This window comes from Protopterus annectens, chromosome 7.part0 (genome assembly GCF_019279795.1).
Source record: "Protopterus annectens isolate FY-2018-M chromosome 7.part0, PAN1.0, whole genome shotgun sequence".
In the NCBI taxonomy this organism is placed as follows: Eukaryota; Metazoa; Chordata; order Ceratodontiformes; family Protopteridae; genus Protopterus; species Protopterus annectens.
Window position 1 is genome coordinate 1,204,850,814 of NC_056739.1, and position 18,613 is coordinate 1,204,869,426.

At 40.9% G+C, this 18,613-nt stretch overlaps 1 protein-coding gene across 1 annotated transcript in view; it reads right to left on the reverse strand.

Moving 5' to 3' along the window:
* IREB2 (iron responsive element binding protein 2) overlaps nt 1-18,613 on the reverse strand; it is a 2,086,845-nt gene that overhangs the window by 158,622 nt on the left and 1,909,610 nt on the right. Inside the window, exons 19-20 of the mRNA XM_044077824.1 lie at nt 1,509-1,656; nt 1,264-1,386 (exon numbers count right to left, since the gene is read on the reverse strand). Of these exons, the coding sequence (XP_043933759.1) occupies nt 1,264-1,386; nt 1,509-1,656 (271 nt within the window). The remainder of the gene's footprint in view (nt 1-1,263; nt 1,387-1,508; nt 1,657-18,613) is intronic.

The window sequence follows — 18,613 nt, forward strand, 5'->3', positions numbered from 1 at the left end:
AGTGCCAGAGGCACAGGACAAACATGGGTTGCTTGGGTTGTAGTAAAGGCTTTATCCTTCTAAACCATCAGCACGCTGGTCATTTCTTTTAAAAACCTACATTCTGTCACTTAGGGAGATCATTCAAGAATAAGTATCAGCTATCAATGATATCCAGCTATACCATTATTTATCAAAAATCACCATCAGATTTTACTGCCACAGAAGACTAATTGGATTCTATCCTTTAATTGTTGGTCCACAGCTGTCTGACGTTCAGCCTAGTGAAGAAAGAGCTGATGCCAGCTTACGTTATGTTCTGTCCACTGCATTTTCCTTTCCCTTCTCCATTTATCTTTTTTTTGGGGGGGGTAATGCCTTTTGTGCTCATGATATGGATGCGACTCTACATGAGAGGCTTATGTTTAAAGAGCAGGTGGTGGCTATTGTCAAAATGTCAGAATTCGGGACCTGATTCCAGCACTGAGCCCATTAACGGTTATTCACACTCCATTTTCTTCCCATTTTGATTAATGTAAAGCCCTATACACTGGTTTTAGCTGCGGTGGTGGTGCTGCGGTAGCGTTGTCGCCTCACAGTAAGACGTTGTCCTGTTCGATTCTCAGCTAAAGCGTCTTCTGTGGGGAGACATGCGTGAATGAGCGTACTTTCGTTGAAGGCTATGCGTCAGGGCTGGCAACTCTGTACATAAAAAATCCACTGCCAATCATTAGCGGACCGGAGTTCCGCTGTGGCGACCCCTAACCGGGAAAAGCCGAAAGATACAACAACCTATACACTGGCTTTACAGATGGTAACCTGCCTTGACTCTAATGAATTCAGTACTCTGCAAAAAGGCTTCTGGCAGGAGCTTCTAGTTTCAGCTACGTAAATGCTTTGAGTGACTTGCAGGGTTGCCAGGACTGTTTATAAAATTCTATTAATGACCTTCCAAGTCCAGCAGAACTTGGGTCCTGTCTACCTGATATAGCTCTGAACTAGACCTTTCTGAGACTTTCAGATCAAGTGAGAGGCTGTTAGTTGTTGCCAAGACTCATCTTGAAAGACTGTACATACTTTCTTTTGTTTCCCTTCCTCCAGGCCTGTGGAATCAACTACCCTTCCCTGAAATTAGCATGCAATACCTAATGTCTTCTTGACAGCCAATAAAACATCATCTTTTTGGAATTTCTATCTTAACCCACAGATATTTTGATTACTGACTTAAAAAAAAGAGAGTACATTTGTATATATATATATATATATATATAAACAAATCTTTACCAATAAATAAGGTCCTTTGGCTGCCCAGTCTCTCGAACTGCCAGATCCATACTTCTTTCCAGCTAGAATAATTAATGGAATACCTTCTTTCTGATACCGGTCTGCAGCATCAAATACATCCAACTATTAATGGAACAGAAAGCAGCAGCAATTAATAACAGCTTTCAAAATGAATCAAAGATTAAAAGTGTATCATCCTGGCAGCAAAACAAAAAAAAACAAAACAAATACAAATGAACACTCACGGTTTGACCCGATGGGAAATGAATTGTTTTAGGAGATGCTTTGCCAATGAACTTGTTCACAAGCTTAACATTTGCAAATGTTCCTCTTGTCATCACAGCATCATTACCTCTTCTGGCACCATAGGAATTGAACTCCCTGGGAGAAAGTCTAAAAACATACGGCAACAAAAGAGAATATACAAAATAAGATTACCACAAAGCCACCCACATTTTCATTATTCACCCACCAATAGTACCATGCTGCTATGATCAACACTATTCATCACAAAAAATGCCTAATTGTTGAAAAACTACAACTAACAATTTTATAAACAGGCCCCGTTAGGTGGCAAAAAGTTAAAATCAGAAATTTTGTAGACAGGTTCCGATAGTTAACCAAACAAGCATGCATCCAAAGTATATTTTTAGAAATGCAGCATACAATCAATGTTTAAGAGAGTCTAGACTGAACGTAAAGGAAGATGAGTTTGAAAAACAGATTAAAGGAGTAGGTAGGAATCTGCTAGAGAAAGGGTATGATGAAAGCTTGGTTAATAAAAATATAAATAAAGTTACAAGACTTAGAGCTACCAAAGCTAAACCATATTTCTCAAAAAAGAAAGAGAGATGACACACAAAAAGTAAGGAATTATGAAAGTGTCAATAAAATAAGGATGTGTTTTACTTATTCAAGGGATATAAAGGAATATATTAGTATTATTAATAGACACTGCAATATTCTAACCAATGATAGGGAGGTAAGTAAATATTTGGAAAAGACACCTCAGTTTATGTTTAAAAATAAAAAAAAACATTGAGGAGACGACTCTGTCACACAAGAGATGTTACCCCAACAAAAGGGAAGGAGGGCACCAAACCTTGTGGGAAGTGTCAAATGTGTGCATACTTGATGGATGATATGATATTCAAACACCCTGATACTGGAGAGAAGTTTGAATTTGTGATTACCGCCACATGTAATATTGTTCATGTGGTATGTCTTACTGTTTGTCAACTCTGTTACAAATTCTATGTTGGAAAGACGGACAGACAATTAAAAGATAGAATCAGGGAACATGTTTATCACATTCGAAAGAGAAATGCATTTAATGCATTGACAAAGCATATGTATGAAATTGATGATAGACATTCCTTTAAGTTTGTGGATATAGGAAAATGTTTTGAAAATTTGAGAGGAGGTAACATAAGGGGGAGGACTGAGAGCTTAGAGGCAGAACGGATAGTTAGATTGAGAGCGAATGTAGGACATGGACTTAATGACCATATTCCTATGAGACCCATTTTAAAAAATAGGCCATTACGTAGGTAATGATATAGTTTAAATATTATTTTAAATATGTTTTTATGTATTTATATATGTTTTAAAATTATATGTATTATTTGTTTTTAAATGAAGCACTAGTTATAAGATATGTATACCTTTAAATAGATATGAAAAGGTCAGATGACCATTACTCTAAGGTATAAGAAGGGTGTTTTTACTAATTATGACATACACCTGAGGAAGCATTTATGCAAAAGCGCTTGTGTGTCTGTATTAATCAAATAAAAGTGTTTGAAGGTTCATTGGAGAACTTGGAGCCTAGTCTTTGCTTATTTTATGCTTTTTGGACTTGTGCTTGTGTTGTTCAAAGGCTTTCGGATACCGCTGATTTTTTTTTTTTTTTGCAATTTGGGGATAATGCCACTGATTACTGAACTCCAGCACAAAAAAAACTTTTCTATCATCACTGTAAAACAGGCCATCCTTTCTGTCCACAGCAACAATCAGGTGATGCCTAGAAATATACTGTGGGCTCCCCATGGTCTCTCTGGTTCTCTGCCATCCCACAAAAGGGTAGACCCAAGCTGAAAAGAAAATTCCATTTATGTAGTGTGTGTGTGTGTGTGTGTGTGTATATATATATATATATATATATATATATATATATATATATATATATAATGTCTAACAATTTACACTGAGAGACCCAAACGTTGACAGTCAAAGCACTGACCAGAAAAGGTTGATAAACTGAATGTCGACATGCTACCATGCATGTGCTGAGAAAGAACCCCAGCACATGCAATTTTCCAACACAACAACAAAAAACAAAACTTTTTTTTGCAGGGGGCAAGCCACCTTGCATCCCAACCCCACACTCCTCTTGCTAATTACATATACTAACTACTTACTTTTAATAGTGTCTGTCCATGAGAATTGTGAGTCCCTACTGGGGAACACTACTAAGCTATTGTATATAATCACTTTGTTTTTATAATTGTTTGCTAACTTCTGTGTAATCTATGTAAGTTTGTCTATGTGGAGCTTTTCTCCCCGGGCCTCTGCTGAAAATGGACATGTATCCAGTCGGACTATCCCGGTAAACAAATGTAAAATAAAATAAATAAATAAAATACTAACTCCAAGTTCACACAATTCACAGAGAAAAGGAGTAATCACTGTAATCATTATTTTGCACTTTCCTCACAATAACACATCAAACGCTTATACAGGTGGTTGATTTTCAGGGGTAGGGGTGAGGAGACATGCTATGTATATCTATGATAACAGTCACCTGAAATACATAGATGTAGCAGTTTTAACCCCTGCTTTCATCCTAATCTAACACCAGAGGAATGCACAGGAAGTGACTGTCTTTTTGGGGGATTAAGGAGGCAGGCAGAATTCCCAGATATGCTTGTAAGATATCTGTATCCTAACAACAGCTGTCTTGTTAGTTTATTGTGTGTTATTATTTTGTCAGCTATGAACATTAAGCTTTAGGTGCAACGTACGTCTTCCTTGAAAGAAAAAAAAACTAAGACTGAAATGTTTTTCTTATTTATTTTAGCTCACTGTCTGTCCAGTAAGTGTTTTACAACTGTATATGCCTATTTATATTGAGTTGTGTTAGACATTTTACAACTGTATATGTTTATTTATGTTGAATTGTGTTAGACATTTTACACGATTTATGCTTTATTATTCGAAGTTACTATGGCATGCTAGCATTTTGTCTGCACCAAGTTGTTTTTAGTATAATAGTATGGTCTATTTGCATAGCTGCACCTTGTTCACTAATGTTACTCATGTAAATGTGTTGTGTGTAGACAGCTCATACTGGTGTCTAATTATTTCTATATAATTGTACTGTTACTAGTGGATAGAATCACATTAGAGACCTAGGACAGAGTGCTGCTCGCTATATTTTTATCTGTGACTGCATAACTATCTGATGAGGTTTCTTCTAACAGATGTTTTTCCAATTGGCTCAGTATCTGCATATACTAGTAGTTGGTTCAAGACATATTTTCCTGTATGCAGTAGCTATTTGCTCAGTTTGTTTTTTGTAATCTTTATAATATATGTTTCGCATCTCAAAAGTGCTTACTCCTCTCTGTACTCTTCTTTTGTAGACCTAACACCACTCTTAAGTATTCAACTGCGGTACCACCTTTTATATTCATTTTCCCCTGGAGAGCACTCTGATTTGGCTTACACTTATACACACACACCTTCCACTTTCTCTCTTATTCCCTTCTGTTAGCAAATAGTATCCATAACTGATCAATACTGTGTGTTTGTTAATTTAAACTGGGACCACAGTAGCCTACTGATACAAGGTTATCCTGTTTTTCCACCTGAGAAATGGTTAAGAAAATGACTTGCAGTTTCAGAGCAGTCCTTGGTCAATTCTGATTGTTTCTTAAACACAAACTTGTCTTTGCTTTGGCTCTTTAGCAGCAGTACAAAAGAACTGCCTGCTCACACCCCACCTTCCCTGTCTATTACCTTAAGCCAGTCCCAAAGTTAATAAATATTACCTGTGGTAGCCTGGCAGGCATCATGTTTAAAACTACAACCACCTTTTGTCACTATCATATGTTCATTTATCAGTTTACTCTGTTACCTGATTGTTTCCAGACCCCTCTTAAGAGCAACTAACAGGGTCTCTACCCACTTCGCTCCCCACCCTGCCTCCTATTCCCTCCCACCCTCAGTGGTCCTACCTTTATTACACTCACAAACCCCTCCCATCTTTCCAATAGCCAACCACAGCACTAACCCAACACTACCTCCTCCATCTTCCCACTACTATCACACTTCCTCAACTAACATGTACAAGCATACCTTACCCTATGCTCACTGCATGCACTCTCCTTGAATATCTTACATCCTACCAAAGCTCCATCATTCCCCCACTCAACCACTACCACTGTACTACTAATCACACCACCACTCATGTCTTACCCTCACTCAGCTCCCCTCCCACCAACTCAAGAACCATCCCTATACACCCCCCACATATTCTACCAACTATATTACTAAAACATAAAGCATCCCTACAACTTAACATAGTAACCCTCCCACCGTACCTATTACCCACACAGCACAATTATAAAGTTTCCCTAATAAACACATTCAAAAACTGAAAAAACTAATAACCTCTTGCATACCAAAACTAGCCCTAAGTGGAGACATCCACCCCAACCCTGGCTCTACCATCTCCAACCCCAATCCTCATAATCAGACTAGAAACCACAACTTCTCCCATATCACAGCCAATAGAAAGCCAAGTGACTTCCTTCTACTAAGCCTAAATATTAGAAGTATATCCAACAAAGTCCATGAACTCCATGCCACCATAGACTTGTACTCCCCAGATATAGTCACCCTGACAGAAACCTGGCTAAAACTTCACATTACCAGTGAGTAAATACTCCCTACCAGTTACGGCATACTAAGAGTATACTGGCTAAACAAGAAAGGAGGTGGTGTAGCTATAATATTTAAACAGCATCTAAACATCCAGATCTTAAAATCATCAGCTCCACAAATAGGCAATGAAGAAATAATATATACCAACCTCAAAATAAACCAAAACAAAACCATCGACATAATTGGATGCTACTTCCCACCTGGCCAAAACATCCCTCCACTAGAAAACCTCCTCAGCTGGTCTACCCACCATGTTCCCCAAGAAACTATAATTTTAGGCAATTTCAATATTGGCTGGCAATCCTGTTCTGGCAACCATCCAACCCATCATGTAACCCTTCATGGCTTCACCCAACTAGTCCAGTCGCCAACAAGGATAAATAAAAACTCCAGCAAGCACACTACCCTGGACTGGATACTAGTCAGTAAGAGCCCCCAGTCATATATAACAGGCTTCTTATCAGATAGCCTCAGTGATCACTCCCCAACATTCCTACTCAAAAAATACCTATACCAAGCTAATCATGTCATCTACCGTCAAATACGTAAAAAACTAAACTTTAACCCACTCACATTCATCTCATCCCTCAAAGAATGTAACTGGCATCCTCTAAAGTACCTCAGTCTTGATGACGCACTTGAATTTTTTAATACTACCTTCCTGAGCATCCTTAATTACCATGCCCCCATAAGACTTTCCAAAACCAAAGCACAACCGTCCCCATGGCTAAAGAAAACCACAAAGTCAGAAATGAAAAACAGGGATAAAGCCTGGGAGCACTGGCGCAAAACCAAAACCCCCTCAACTAGACAGAAATTCCTAGAACTACGCAATAGAGTCAAAAAGCTAATAAAACAGGACAAATTCCAATACTACCAGTCTGCACTAGACTCCTCCCAACACAGCCCCAAACAATTCTGGTCCTCCATAAACTCCATCCTCCACCCAGGTAAAGTCAGTACCCCTTCTCCTAACATCCCTCACTCCTCCAAAAATATTGCTACCTTATTCAACACACACTTCACACAAACCATACTATCACTAGCTAAACAACACAACCCCCCCCTCCCCTCCAACCCACACCTTCAACTAGTAATCTCGCCACTGCCTTCTCTTTTTCTCCGGTACCTACCTCCAACATAAAAAAACTCTTAACCAAACTTAAGCCCACCAAATTAGCAGCAGACAACCTCCCACGTGAATACCTACAAATCGCAGCTGATGCTCTGGCCTACCCAGTATCCATCTTCATTAACCGATCTTTGTCAGAAAGTTACGTTCCCACACTGTGGAAAGTATCACATATAATTCCCCTCCACAGAACTAACCAATTACCACCCCACAGCTATTCTCTCTCAACTCTCCAAAATACTAGAGAGATGCATACACTCTCAGGTATCAGACTACCTCCTTATGAACAACCTCCTTTCCAATACTCAGCATGGTTTCCGACCAAACCATAGCACCACCACTGCCTTACTCTCCTTTACTAACACTATCATTCAGCACAAAAACAATGGCTATCTCTCTTCTGCCACTTTCCTAGACCTATCTAAAGCATTTGACATGGTCCCACACAAACAACTCATCTCTGTCCTCAATAACCTGTCCTTCTCTCAATCAGTCACCAGCTGGTTTCAGAGTTACCTGTCTGACTGCCAACAATCCATTGTATGGCAGAATGACATATCTCGCCAACTACCTGTCTCCATAGGGGTTCCCCAAGGATCCATCCTTGGACCCCTACTCTTCTCTGTTTTCACCAATAATCTAGCCTCTGCCACCAAACATGGCACACTCATACAATACGCAGATGACTCAACCATCATCTGCTCAGCCCAGTCCCTACCCAAAATGCAAAAAGTCACACAGGAAGCCTTTTCCTCTGTTGAAACTTGGTTATCCGATGCCCAATTAATACTCAACCCAAACAAAACTAAACTACTCATCTTCCAACCCACCAAACATACTCAAAACAACTCTCACTTTAACATCACAGCCAAAGACAACACCACTATATACCCAACTGAACACACCAAATTGCTAGGAGTGGAAATAGACAATAAACTAAAATTTGACATTCACATATCCATGACCATAAAAAAAGTCCACAAAAAACTAGGAGCGTTATACAGCAACTTCTCACCGAAGCAGCAAAGATTTCAATTGCAAATTCCCACCTTATCTCCACACTACTTTATGCCTCTCCAATATATACCAACCTAAGGCAATGCGATCTAAACAAGCTAGAGACCTGCTACAACAAAATCGCCAAATTCGCCACAGGGGCATCCTACCGTAGTCACCACTGTCTCTCACTTGCTGAACTGGGCTGGCTTGAACTCCCTCACCTCCTTCAATGGTATCAACTCTCACTCGCCCACAAACTAGTAAACCATCCACTAAATGTCCCATCCCTCCAGAATCTACTCCAACCCTATCGCAACACCAGACCACTAAGATCCAGCAACAAAAATCTCTTGCAGATTACTAAAGCCAATAACTCTGCTGGTGAAGCACAATTCTCTTGCACCATAGCCAAATTACGGAACTCCCACCCACAATTACCTCTGTACCATCATGCACCCACTTCAAAACTTTACTAAAAGCGCATCTAAAAACATGCTGGCTATGCCCTTGCAACTCCCACTCTAATATCACCCACCCCATCCAACCACTACCTTTCTTTCCACCCCACTTACTACCTTGATTATAGCAAGCTCAGATGCTCATAAGCCTAGTACTTATTATACAGCAGGAACTTCTTATTGTAACATTTGTTAATGTCTATTATGTACTTCACAGATAAAGATTCTAGTTGTCTACTGATGTACTATGTTCATCTGTAAATATGTTTGCAATTAATTGCTATGTTAAATTAATTGCTATGTAATCCAATGTAACTACTGTCTGTTTATTTTAACTGTGGAGCTTTGCTCCCCGGGCCTCCGCTGAAAATGGACCTACGTCCAGTCGGACACTCCTGGTCAACAAATGTAAATAAATAAATAAATAATTTATTTATTAATTTTGTTTAGGTCACCACTGGATTAAAAGGTTGAAAATGTTCTACAATGCACCCCAGGGCATCTATAACCCCATAACTTCTGTGAGTCCCAGCTTAACTGAGTTATTTCCCAAGTAGTTATTACTGTGCTGTCTTGGTCAAGAAAAGTGGATGAAAAAGTTGTGGGAAAAAGATGAAAATGACCTTCAGTGCATACAAAAAGTCATGAATTCTTGAAAAAGCCTAAGAGTAAAACAACATTTGAGAATAGGAAGAAAAAAGTAATTCACATGGTATGTAGAGCCCAAGACTGTGGGAGGAGGGTGTGGGCAAAAAAGAGCACTGGAGGATGTATGTTTGTGTGTGTGGGGGGGGGGGCAGTAGACAGTGCCCTGGGCACCATTTTACCTAAGTTCAACCCTATACATAGAACTGCTGTAATGTACCAATGACATAACTAAATTCCTATAACTGTTAATGACCCTTTGTAAGACGGGCTAACATAGTATCGTACACAGGCCTTTCATAATGTAACAGCGTTGTAGCTACTGATCAGTTTGTGCATACTACTAAAACTTTGCAGCATGAACTACAAGGTTCCTCAGGAGGGGTGGCAGTGACAGGGTGATATGTGATAGACTGGAAGTGCCCAGAAGGCCTTCAGTTTGACATCTGCTGGGGACCCCCAAAATGCTAAAACTGCCCTGAGTGTTCTAGCAGTATGCAGGGTGATTGAAGTTTAGATTCTTTGAACGTCTGTCACAGATGTAAATCTCCTGTAACAGAGTCCCATGAGATATATGCAAATGACCCCTTAAGTGTCTAACAACTTTTTTATTTTTAATGCTGAGGCTTTATCTGAGATGGTGGTATGTTAGGGAGTTTCTTTCTTAGAGGGGGTGGATATAGAATGGATATGAACTAGCCTCAGGTAATTATTTTCTGCACCCAGTCATCTTTGATGAGAGAGAGAAACACCCTCTCTCCCACTGCCTCTAGAGAGTAGCTGTTGGGCAACCACTCAGGGGCACTGGAATGACCTCATGGAGAAATGATCCCAGAAGCCTTCACTGTGTGGGCCTCCTCTGTCACAAGGGTGATGCCTACCTCACACCTTGGCTCTACTCTTGCATCATTGCCTCAATCCCTCTCCCTCATCTTACACTTTCTCCACCACCAACTCTATAATACAGTCCCAGGACTTGTGGTGCCATTTTTAAATACCCTCCTATCCCCTCCGGTCCTGTAGTGTGTAGGCTGCTGGCTCCGCTTATGGTGTATCCTTGCTGAATCACTACCACCCCAGGTGCCTCCCAGTTCTCTGCTTGGAATCCCTAGCTTCCCGCCCTTGAATGGACAGCGTACAAGAACTCCTGCTGTGCTTCTATACTCATCCTTGCCTCCCCAGGAATTAATATTAAGTTGTATCCTTGCTGAATCACTACCACCCCATGTGCCTCCCAGTTCTCTGGCTTCCCACCCTTGAATGGACAGTGTATAAGAACTCCTGCTGTGCTTCTATACTCATCCTTGCCTCCCCAGGAATTAATATTAAGAGTATGTACCCTATTATAAACTAAACTGTAAATTAAAATTGCCCTTTAGTACAGCAACCCGGTGAGCAAAAGCTAGCAGTCCACCCTAGCTGTAATCCTCCCTCTCTACCTTCCTGGTCTTTTCCCCATTTCCCCTGTGTCCGAGGCCTACCGTTGTAATTACATAGTCTGGCCACTAGGTGGCAGCATTTCCTGCTTCTTTATACATCCCTATGTATGCCTACACTACATTAACCTAACACTTCCCTGTTCTCAGCACCAGATTTAGTTAATAACTCTTTTAAACTTTCTCTGCCCTGTAGAGCCCCTAGCTCTTGTGAAACATCTGCTTCCTTCAACTCTAATACTGAGTGTCTTTACTGCAGTCTCCTTACCTCAAATCTCTTCTCACCTTCACTGATGCACTTTCTCCTTGGCTCATAGCCTGCTCACTTCTATCCCTGTCTTGTTCCCTTTCATTCTTTCACTTTCACTTATCCTCTTCTCCTCTCACCTTGGCTCTACTCTCGCATTTTTGTATCTACCCTTACATTCTTTCACATACACTTATCCTCCCCTTACACCTTCCCTCTTCTCCTCACACCTTGGCTCTACTCTCACATCCTTGCCTCAATCCCTTACACTTTCTCCACCCCCAACTCTATAATACAGTCCCAGGACTTGTGGCGCCATTTTTAAATACCCTCCTATCCCCTCCGGTCCAGTATTGTGTAGGCTGCTGGCTCCGTTTATGGGTGAGTGTTTGCTTTAATTAATTAATTATTAGACTGTATACATTGTGTTTTATGCTTGTTGTGGGTTCAGAGAAACAGAATACTCAGATAGCCTTACTTACGTGCCTCTGCTGTGCTTTCTGGCCCTTTGTAACGTACATGGCGTAGCTGGGAGCTCCTCCATAACTGCACGTGGGTCTGGTCGCCCATACCTCTGGGTTACCTACAGGCTCAACTACTAGAGCGATACACTTGCTCGAGCTATTACCAAGCTTTCAGCTCTACTTTTCTACTGTTCAGAGAATCCCCCCTCCATCTGTGGCCAATCTGTGAGTCCTGCGGGTTCTACATGCTGTTCTGAGAGCGATTGTACCTGGTTAATGTGCCCGGACCTGCTTCTGTGTATTCTGTACATTTAAGCAGCATTAATGCTAGCTTTCCCCCACTTTAACTTCAATTCAGCCTCAAGTCAATGCCAGAACCATACTGGCGCTGTATGTTTTATTTCCTGATATTGTTAACTGAAGCTGCGGAATGGCTTCCAAACCTGGACTCTGCTTTATCAGCTGTTTAACCCAGTAACCGTGTAACTGGCTCCTCGAACTAGACACGGCTTTCATCAGCTGTTTCTGTCAGCTTTAACATTACCAGTGTTGTGCGCTGGATACGGCTACAACTACCTCTTCTCCCCAGAAACAGTTCTCTCTAAGTGCTCCCCCCATTAATACCACACAGGCATGAGTGAGTAGTCCCAATTCCAAAATTAGCTTGTCAGCCTATGTGCCCCGCCTTAGCCACTAAGCTGCAGATAAAATGTCCGCAACTGTTATAAACATAGCTTTTTAGCCTATGTGCCCTGCCTTAGCCACTAAGCTGCAGATAAAACGTCCGCAACTGTTATAAACATGAGTTACCCTAACCAGCACTAAAGTGTCTATTGTGTTTAGACATTTTGTACCTAGACACTGTTGGTGACCTGCAGGTAACTCAGAGTGGTCTTTCTGATCGTTTTTAATGTTCGCAATTCTGTTTTTACTATGAAGTATACCGGACTGCTCTATAAAATGTTTGTACTTGGCTATTGACACCATAGGCTTAACTCAGAGGTATTTTTGAGCAGTTTTCTTGCCGTTATTGCTGTCAACATGTTATTTTTTTCATTGCGACTTACAGATGCCTGCTCCATATATGTTCTACACTAAACTATTTATGCCTTGTTTTTAGTGGATTTGATTTTTGTCCTGCATATTTAGTTTAAATACTAGTCTGTGCTGCTCTAAACTATAATGTACCTAGATGTTGTCTACTGATTGTTCCTAATGGCTAAAGTCTGAAACTGTATTGCATAAACTATAGTATAATGTCTAGAACTGTGCTGCATTTCCATGGTTAAATTGTTGTATTGATATTTTCCCTCCTGCTCTCTCCTTTCTACCCACCTTCTCTTGGGATAGCTCATTACTATTGATGTAATTATTCCTTTTTTTCTCTCCCTCCCTTACCTTTGCTACTGTAGTTTTGTTTTCTAGGTATAAACCTGCTCTTCGTATTCCCTTTTCTTACAGTGTATCCTTGTTAAATCACTATCACCCCAGGTGCCTCCCAGTTCTCTGCTTGGAATCCCTGGCTTCCCGCCCTTGAACGGACAGCATATAAGAACTCCTGCTGTGCTTCTATACTCATCCTTGCCTCCCCAGGAATTAATATTAAGTGTATGTACCCTATTATAAACTAAGCTGTAAATTAAAATTGCCCTTTAGTACAGCAATCCATTGAGCAAAAGCTAGCAGTCCACCCTAGTTGTAATCCTCCCTCTCTACCTTCCTGGTCTCTTCCCCATTTCCCCTGTATCTGAGGCCTATCTTTGTAATTACACAGTCTGGCTACTAGGTGGCAGCATTTCCTGCTTCTTCCTACACTCCTATGTATGCCTGCACTACCTTAACATAACTCTGCCCTGTTCTCAGCACCAGATTTAGTTAATAACTCTTTTACACATTCTCTGCCCTGTATAGCCCCAAGCTCTTGTTAAACATCTGCTTCCTTCAACTTTTGAGTGCCTTTACTGTGGTCTCACCTCAGATCTCTTCTCACCTTCACTGATGCACTTTTTCCTCCTCCTTGGCTCTACTCGCCCCGTTCGTCCTGCGGGCTCACTCTGCTCCCATACCCTGCCCCCAATTTCCACCCGCCCCCAGCACCTCTACATTTATTCCACCCTTTCTCCACCCACTAATCCCAACTATCCAATAGAATCTCCTCCCAATTTGTACCCCACATCCTACCTAATTACCCACTTAAAGTTTTTCCCTCTTCACAACTCCTCATCTCTTCCTCCTATATAAACACATTCACACACTCTCTACTCCCACCTTTTTAAACTCCCCCACCCTGATTCATTTTAATTTCAGTTAAACTTCTGCTCTGTCGCCATCCCCTCTTATTTCTCACCTGCTTCACCCCCTCAAACTATACACATTAAACTACCTGTGTCCCATGATGCTTCCCTTTATTCTCCACACCCTCCATGCCCCCTGCTTCCTCCTTGCATTCCTAATTCCCCTATGTTATGCCACCTCATACTCCTCCTATGTTCCACCTTACCTACCTTCATCTCAAACTGACAATCACCAGGTTGCTCCCATATTCATTCTCTCATTACTACTACATCTCCTCTTTCCTTATTCAACCCCACCCCTTGCACCTATTCTATCCTAAAAGTATCACTTCTAAAGCCAAAATACTTACCTCTAAACTAATGTTATTTCCTACAAAACGTATGCAAAATAAACCCAAATGGCTAAAAACTCCTTCCTTCAACACCCTTATATTTGTTGGGGATATCCATCCCAACCCTGGGCCAAGCCCCCTTACTAATAACCCCCCCCTTCACCTTTTCCCCCTCCTCTCCCCACAATACCAAAACATTCTTCACTCTCAATGCCCAAAGTCTCAACAATAAAATTCACCACTTTCAAGTATGGCTAACTCAACCAACCTGACATCTTAGCCATCTCAGAAACCTGGCTCAAACCTCATATCTTTGACTGTGAAATCTTGCCTAAAGGATTTCAGTCCCTCAGAACTGACTGACTAAATAAAAAAGGTGGCGGCACTGCCCTTATCTACTCTAATCTTCTTACCTTAATTCCCCTCCAAATTCCTATCCCACAATTCAACAATACCGAAAAGTTGGTCAACTAAAAATGAACAAGCACAAAAATATCTGCATCATAGCCCTTTGATATATCCCCTAGTAACAACATCTCTACCCTCGAAGATATCCTCCTATGGGCCTCATCTGAAATTAATTACAAAACGTATATTCTAGGGAATGTAAATCTCAAATGGAACAAGTTCAATAATCCCTCTCCCTCCCTATCCATCAACATCTATAACTTCACTCAAGTAATCTTGTCCACCATTCGACCCAACAAAACAAATCTCCCAGGATCCATTATAGACTGGATCCTAGTCACCCATCCAAATAAAATAACTTACTCTGGTACCATTCCAGACACCATTAGCGACCACCTCCCTGCCCTCATACATCGTTCAACTACCTCTACCCCCCATCAGCATCAGTATATTCTCACCCGCAACCTTAGCAACTTCAACCCCTCAACTTTCTCAAATATCTTCAAATAAACTGGCAAATCCTAAACATCCTTTCTCTTGATAAAGCAATAAAACACTTCAACTCTGTCTTTCTCGACACTCTAAACTCCCTAGCACCACTAAAAAATAGAAGGATAAAAGCTAATACCGCTCCATGGCTCTCCAAAGAAACCAAGCAAATTATGCTTCAAAGGGACAAAGCCTAGAAGCTTTACCATAACAACAAACTGCCTAAAACCCTGTTCATATACAAACAACTCCGTAACCTCACAATGCAATGCATCACAAAGGAAAAAAATCATACTACTTTAAACTCCAGTCCAACAATAACAATAACTCCAAACAATTCTGGAAATTCATAAACTCCCTTCTCAACACCGGCTCCAAGAATAACCCCTGCCCTGACCCAAGTATATCCAACCTTGAACTAAGCTCCAAATTTAATTCATTTTTTTATTGAAACTATCTCCAACCTGACCAAGACCTTCCCTAACAATAATCCACCTAACCACCCTATGTTTGAGCTTAAGCCAGTCTCTACTAATCTCATAAAAAGATTCCTATCCAAACTTAAACCTTGCTCCAATACTCCTGATAATATTCCCACCTCCTTCCTAAAATGCGCAGCCGACAGTATTGCAATCCCAGTTAGCATCATAATCAACAAATCTATAAAGGAGTCATATGTACCCAAACTATGGCGTTCTGCTTACATTCTTCCTTTCCACAAAGGTGGCAAAAAGACTGACATCTCAAACTTCCTTCCCACTGCTCTGCTCTCTCCAATCTCCAAAATCTTAGAAATATATATCCATCTCCAACTTATGCCTTTCCTAACCCAAAACCAACTCCTAACATCTACCCCGCATGGCTTCTTCCCTGGCCATAGCACTATAACCGCTCTTCTCTCCTTCTTAGAAATGGTCAACCAAGCCTGAGATTCAGGACATTTAGTTTCCACAGTTCTTCTCGACCTTTCGAAGGCTTTTGACATTGTTTCTCATAACCACCTTATCTATCATCTCTCTAACCTACATTTCACTCCAAACACTGTCGCCTGGTTCTCTAGCTACCTGTCAGAGAGATCTCAGGCAGTTAAATGGAAGAGCACCATCTCTTCATTTCTTTCTGTCCCAACTGGCATCCCTCAAGGGTCCATCCTCGGACCTATGCTTTGTAACATCTTTATCAATAACCTTCACTCTGCCATTCCTAATGCCAAAATCATTCAATATGCAGACGATTCTACGATAGTCTGCTCTGCTTCAAACCTCCCTGAACTACTGACTAAAACCCAAGCTGCCTTTTCTATTACTGAATACTGGATGCAACAAAATTACCCATCTCTAAATGCAAATAAATCTAAACTTCTACTTTTCTCTCCCTCCAAGACTTTCTCTTTTGACAACAATTCAAAGTCCTCAGCCATTCCAACTCTCCCATTAAAGTAGTTCCCTTTGCAAAACGTCTTGGCATTACTATTGATGAACATCTCAAGTTCAATATCAATATCCAACAAAATAAAATATAAAGAAAACCCATCAAAAGCTAGGTATGCTTTATAGGAACAACCTCTTTCTTTCAAACTCCACTAGACATACTTTAGCTACTACTTACCTCCTCCCATCCCTGTTATATGGAGCCCCTCTTCTAACTAACCTGACCGCCACCAACACCTCTAAACTGGAAAACTGCTATAACAAAATCTCCAAATTTGCCTCCAAATCTAAAAACTCCACCAATCACTGCCATACCCTTAATTCTCTAAACTGGCTAGAACTCCCTAATTATCTAGACTACCTCCAACTTACCACAGCACACAGACTTGTATTTCACCCAAATAAATGTCCAGCTCTAATAAACATTCTTCCCCCCTACACCCCCAATAGATCTCTTAGATCTGAAAATCAAAACCTAATTACTATCCACAAACCAAAAAGGCCTGCTGGCCAGCTTTTCCTCTCTTTCTCACTAGGCAAGAAATGGAATTCTCTCCCTTCCACTCTCAGGACAATAACTCAGAAAACATTAAAACCCAGCTTTTCACTTACTTGCACTCCAAATGGAAATGCACCTGCTTTCACCCTGTCTAATTCTTTCTAACAACTCCCCTAAGGAGGTGTTACTCCTTGGCTCCTAATCTCTCTAACACCCCAACAACTAGTTCCCTGAGCTGTCTCTAGCTCTCTGCAATTGCTTCTGAAGATACTATATCTACCTTGTAGATAGCTTCTTATGTCGAATGAATGCATGTAAACTGTTTTCTTACTTTAATCGATTATGTATAATGTTACTACACTTCAATTGTTATGAAGGTATTTCTTAAATGATTCTCCACAATACAGCCTTCCAGATACATCAAAATGATCTTTGTCAACTAAGTCTGATACAGAATGTTCATTCATGTAAACTGTATTTTATTTTTGTAACTTACTTTTGTATCATTAATGTTTTATGTTATATTGGAGCTTTTCTCCCCGGGCCTCCACTGAAAACGGGCACTCATGGGCTCAGTGGACGTCCCCGGTCACCAAACTGAAATAAATAAATTCTGCCTCAGGGGACTATCTCCATAGGAATCATTGGAAAAACCTTGAGATTTTCTAAAGCACAGTTTCTTACTCCCTTCTCCCCTTTCTGGTTTCTAGAGAAGGTCCTTTGGAGGTGGGGAAATATGTCTATGGTAGAAAGAGTTTTCCTACCCTATTCACTTCTGGAGAGTGTGTCACTGACTTAAATCTAAATAAAGTGGACTCATCAATTGGAACATTGATAAAAGACGTCTTAAAATGCTCCTCAAAGTCACAAATGGTTCCAGACATGCCTTCTAACTGTAATGCCTGTTCCTGCAGTTCTCAAAACACCTTCCACAGGAATTGATATAAGATGTATGGAGGCGTTCGACAGGGACTGAAGGATGGCCAGATCAGAATCCATGTTTTTTTCTGATTTTTGCATACACTAACCCAGAAAGAGACTTAGAAAAGTTCCCTGATCAAGTCTCTTTGCAACATAGTCACATGTGCCAGACAGTTCAGCTACCTTAATGCAAAGGCAGATGAAGCATAAACATGTCTCCAAAATCTGTCCAAAGCCTTTGATTCTCAGTTAGAGGAGATGAACAGAAGAGCTTTCTTCTGCAAGCTCCTTCTTAGTGGCTACCACTACTACCACAGCATCCACTGCTGGGCATTTGGTCCTATAAAAACTGCCTTTGGGGGCCATAAGTTATTTGTCTGATTTCTTGGGGATCAGTTCATTAATGTCTGGTTCCTTCTATGCCTGGTGGAAGATTAAATTCAGCAGCTCTTCCTCTGGGCAAAGCACCCAGGGCGTAGCTGAGCCAGAACAGAAATCCTTAAGAAAAACAGATTCCTCCTAGGAAGGGGCTTCAGAAGACCAACCTCTTTTCTGTTTCAGTAGCTCGAGGATCTCCCTGAATGAGATGTTCAAGGGGTGAGCAGAGGGACCCCTCGCCTTCACTGAAATCCGTGTCTTCTGTCAAAGA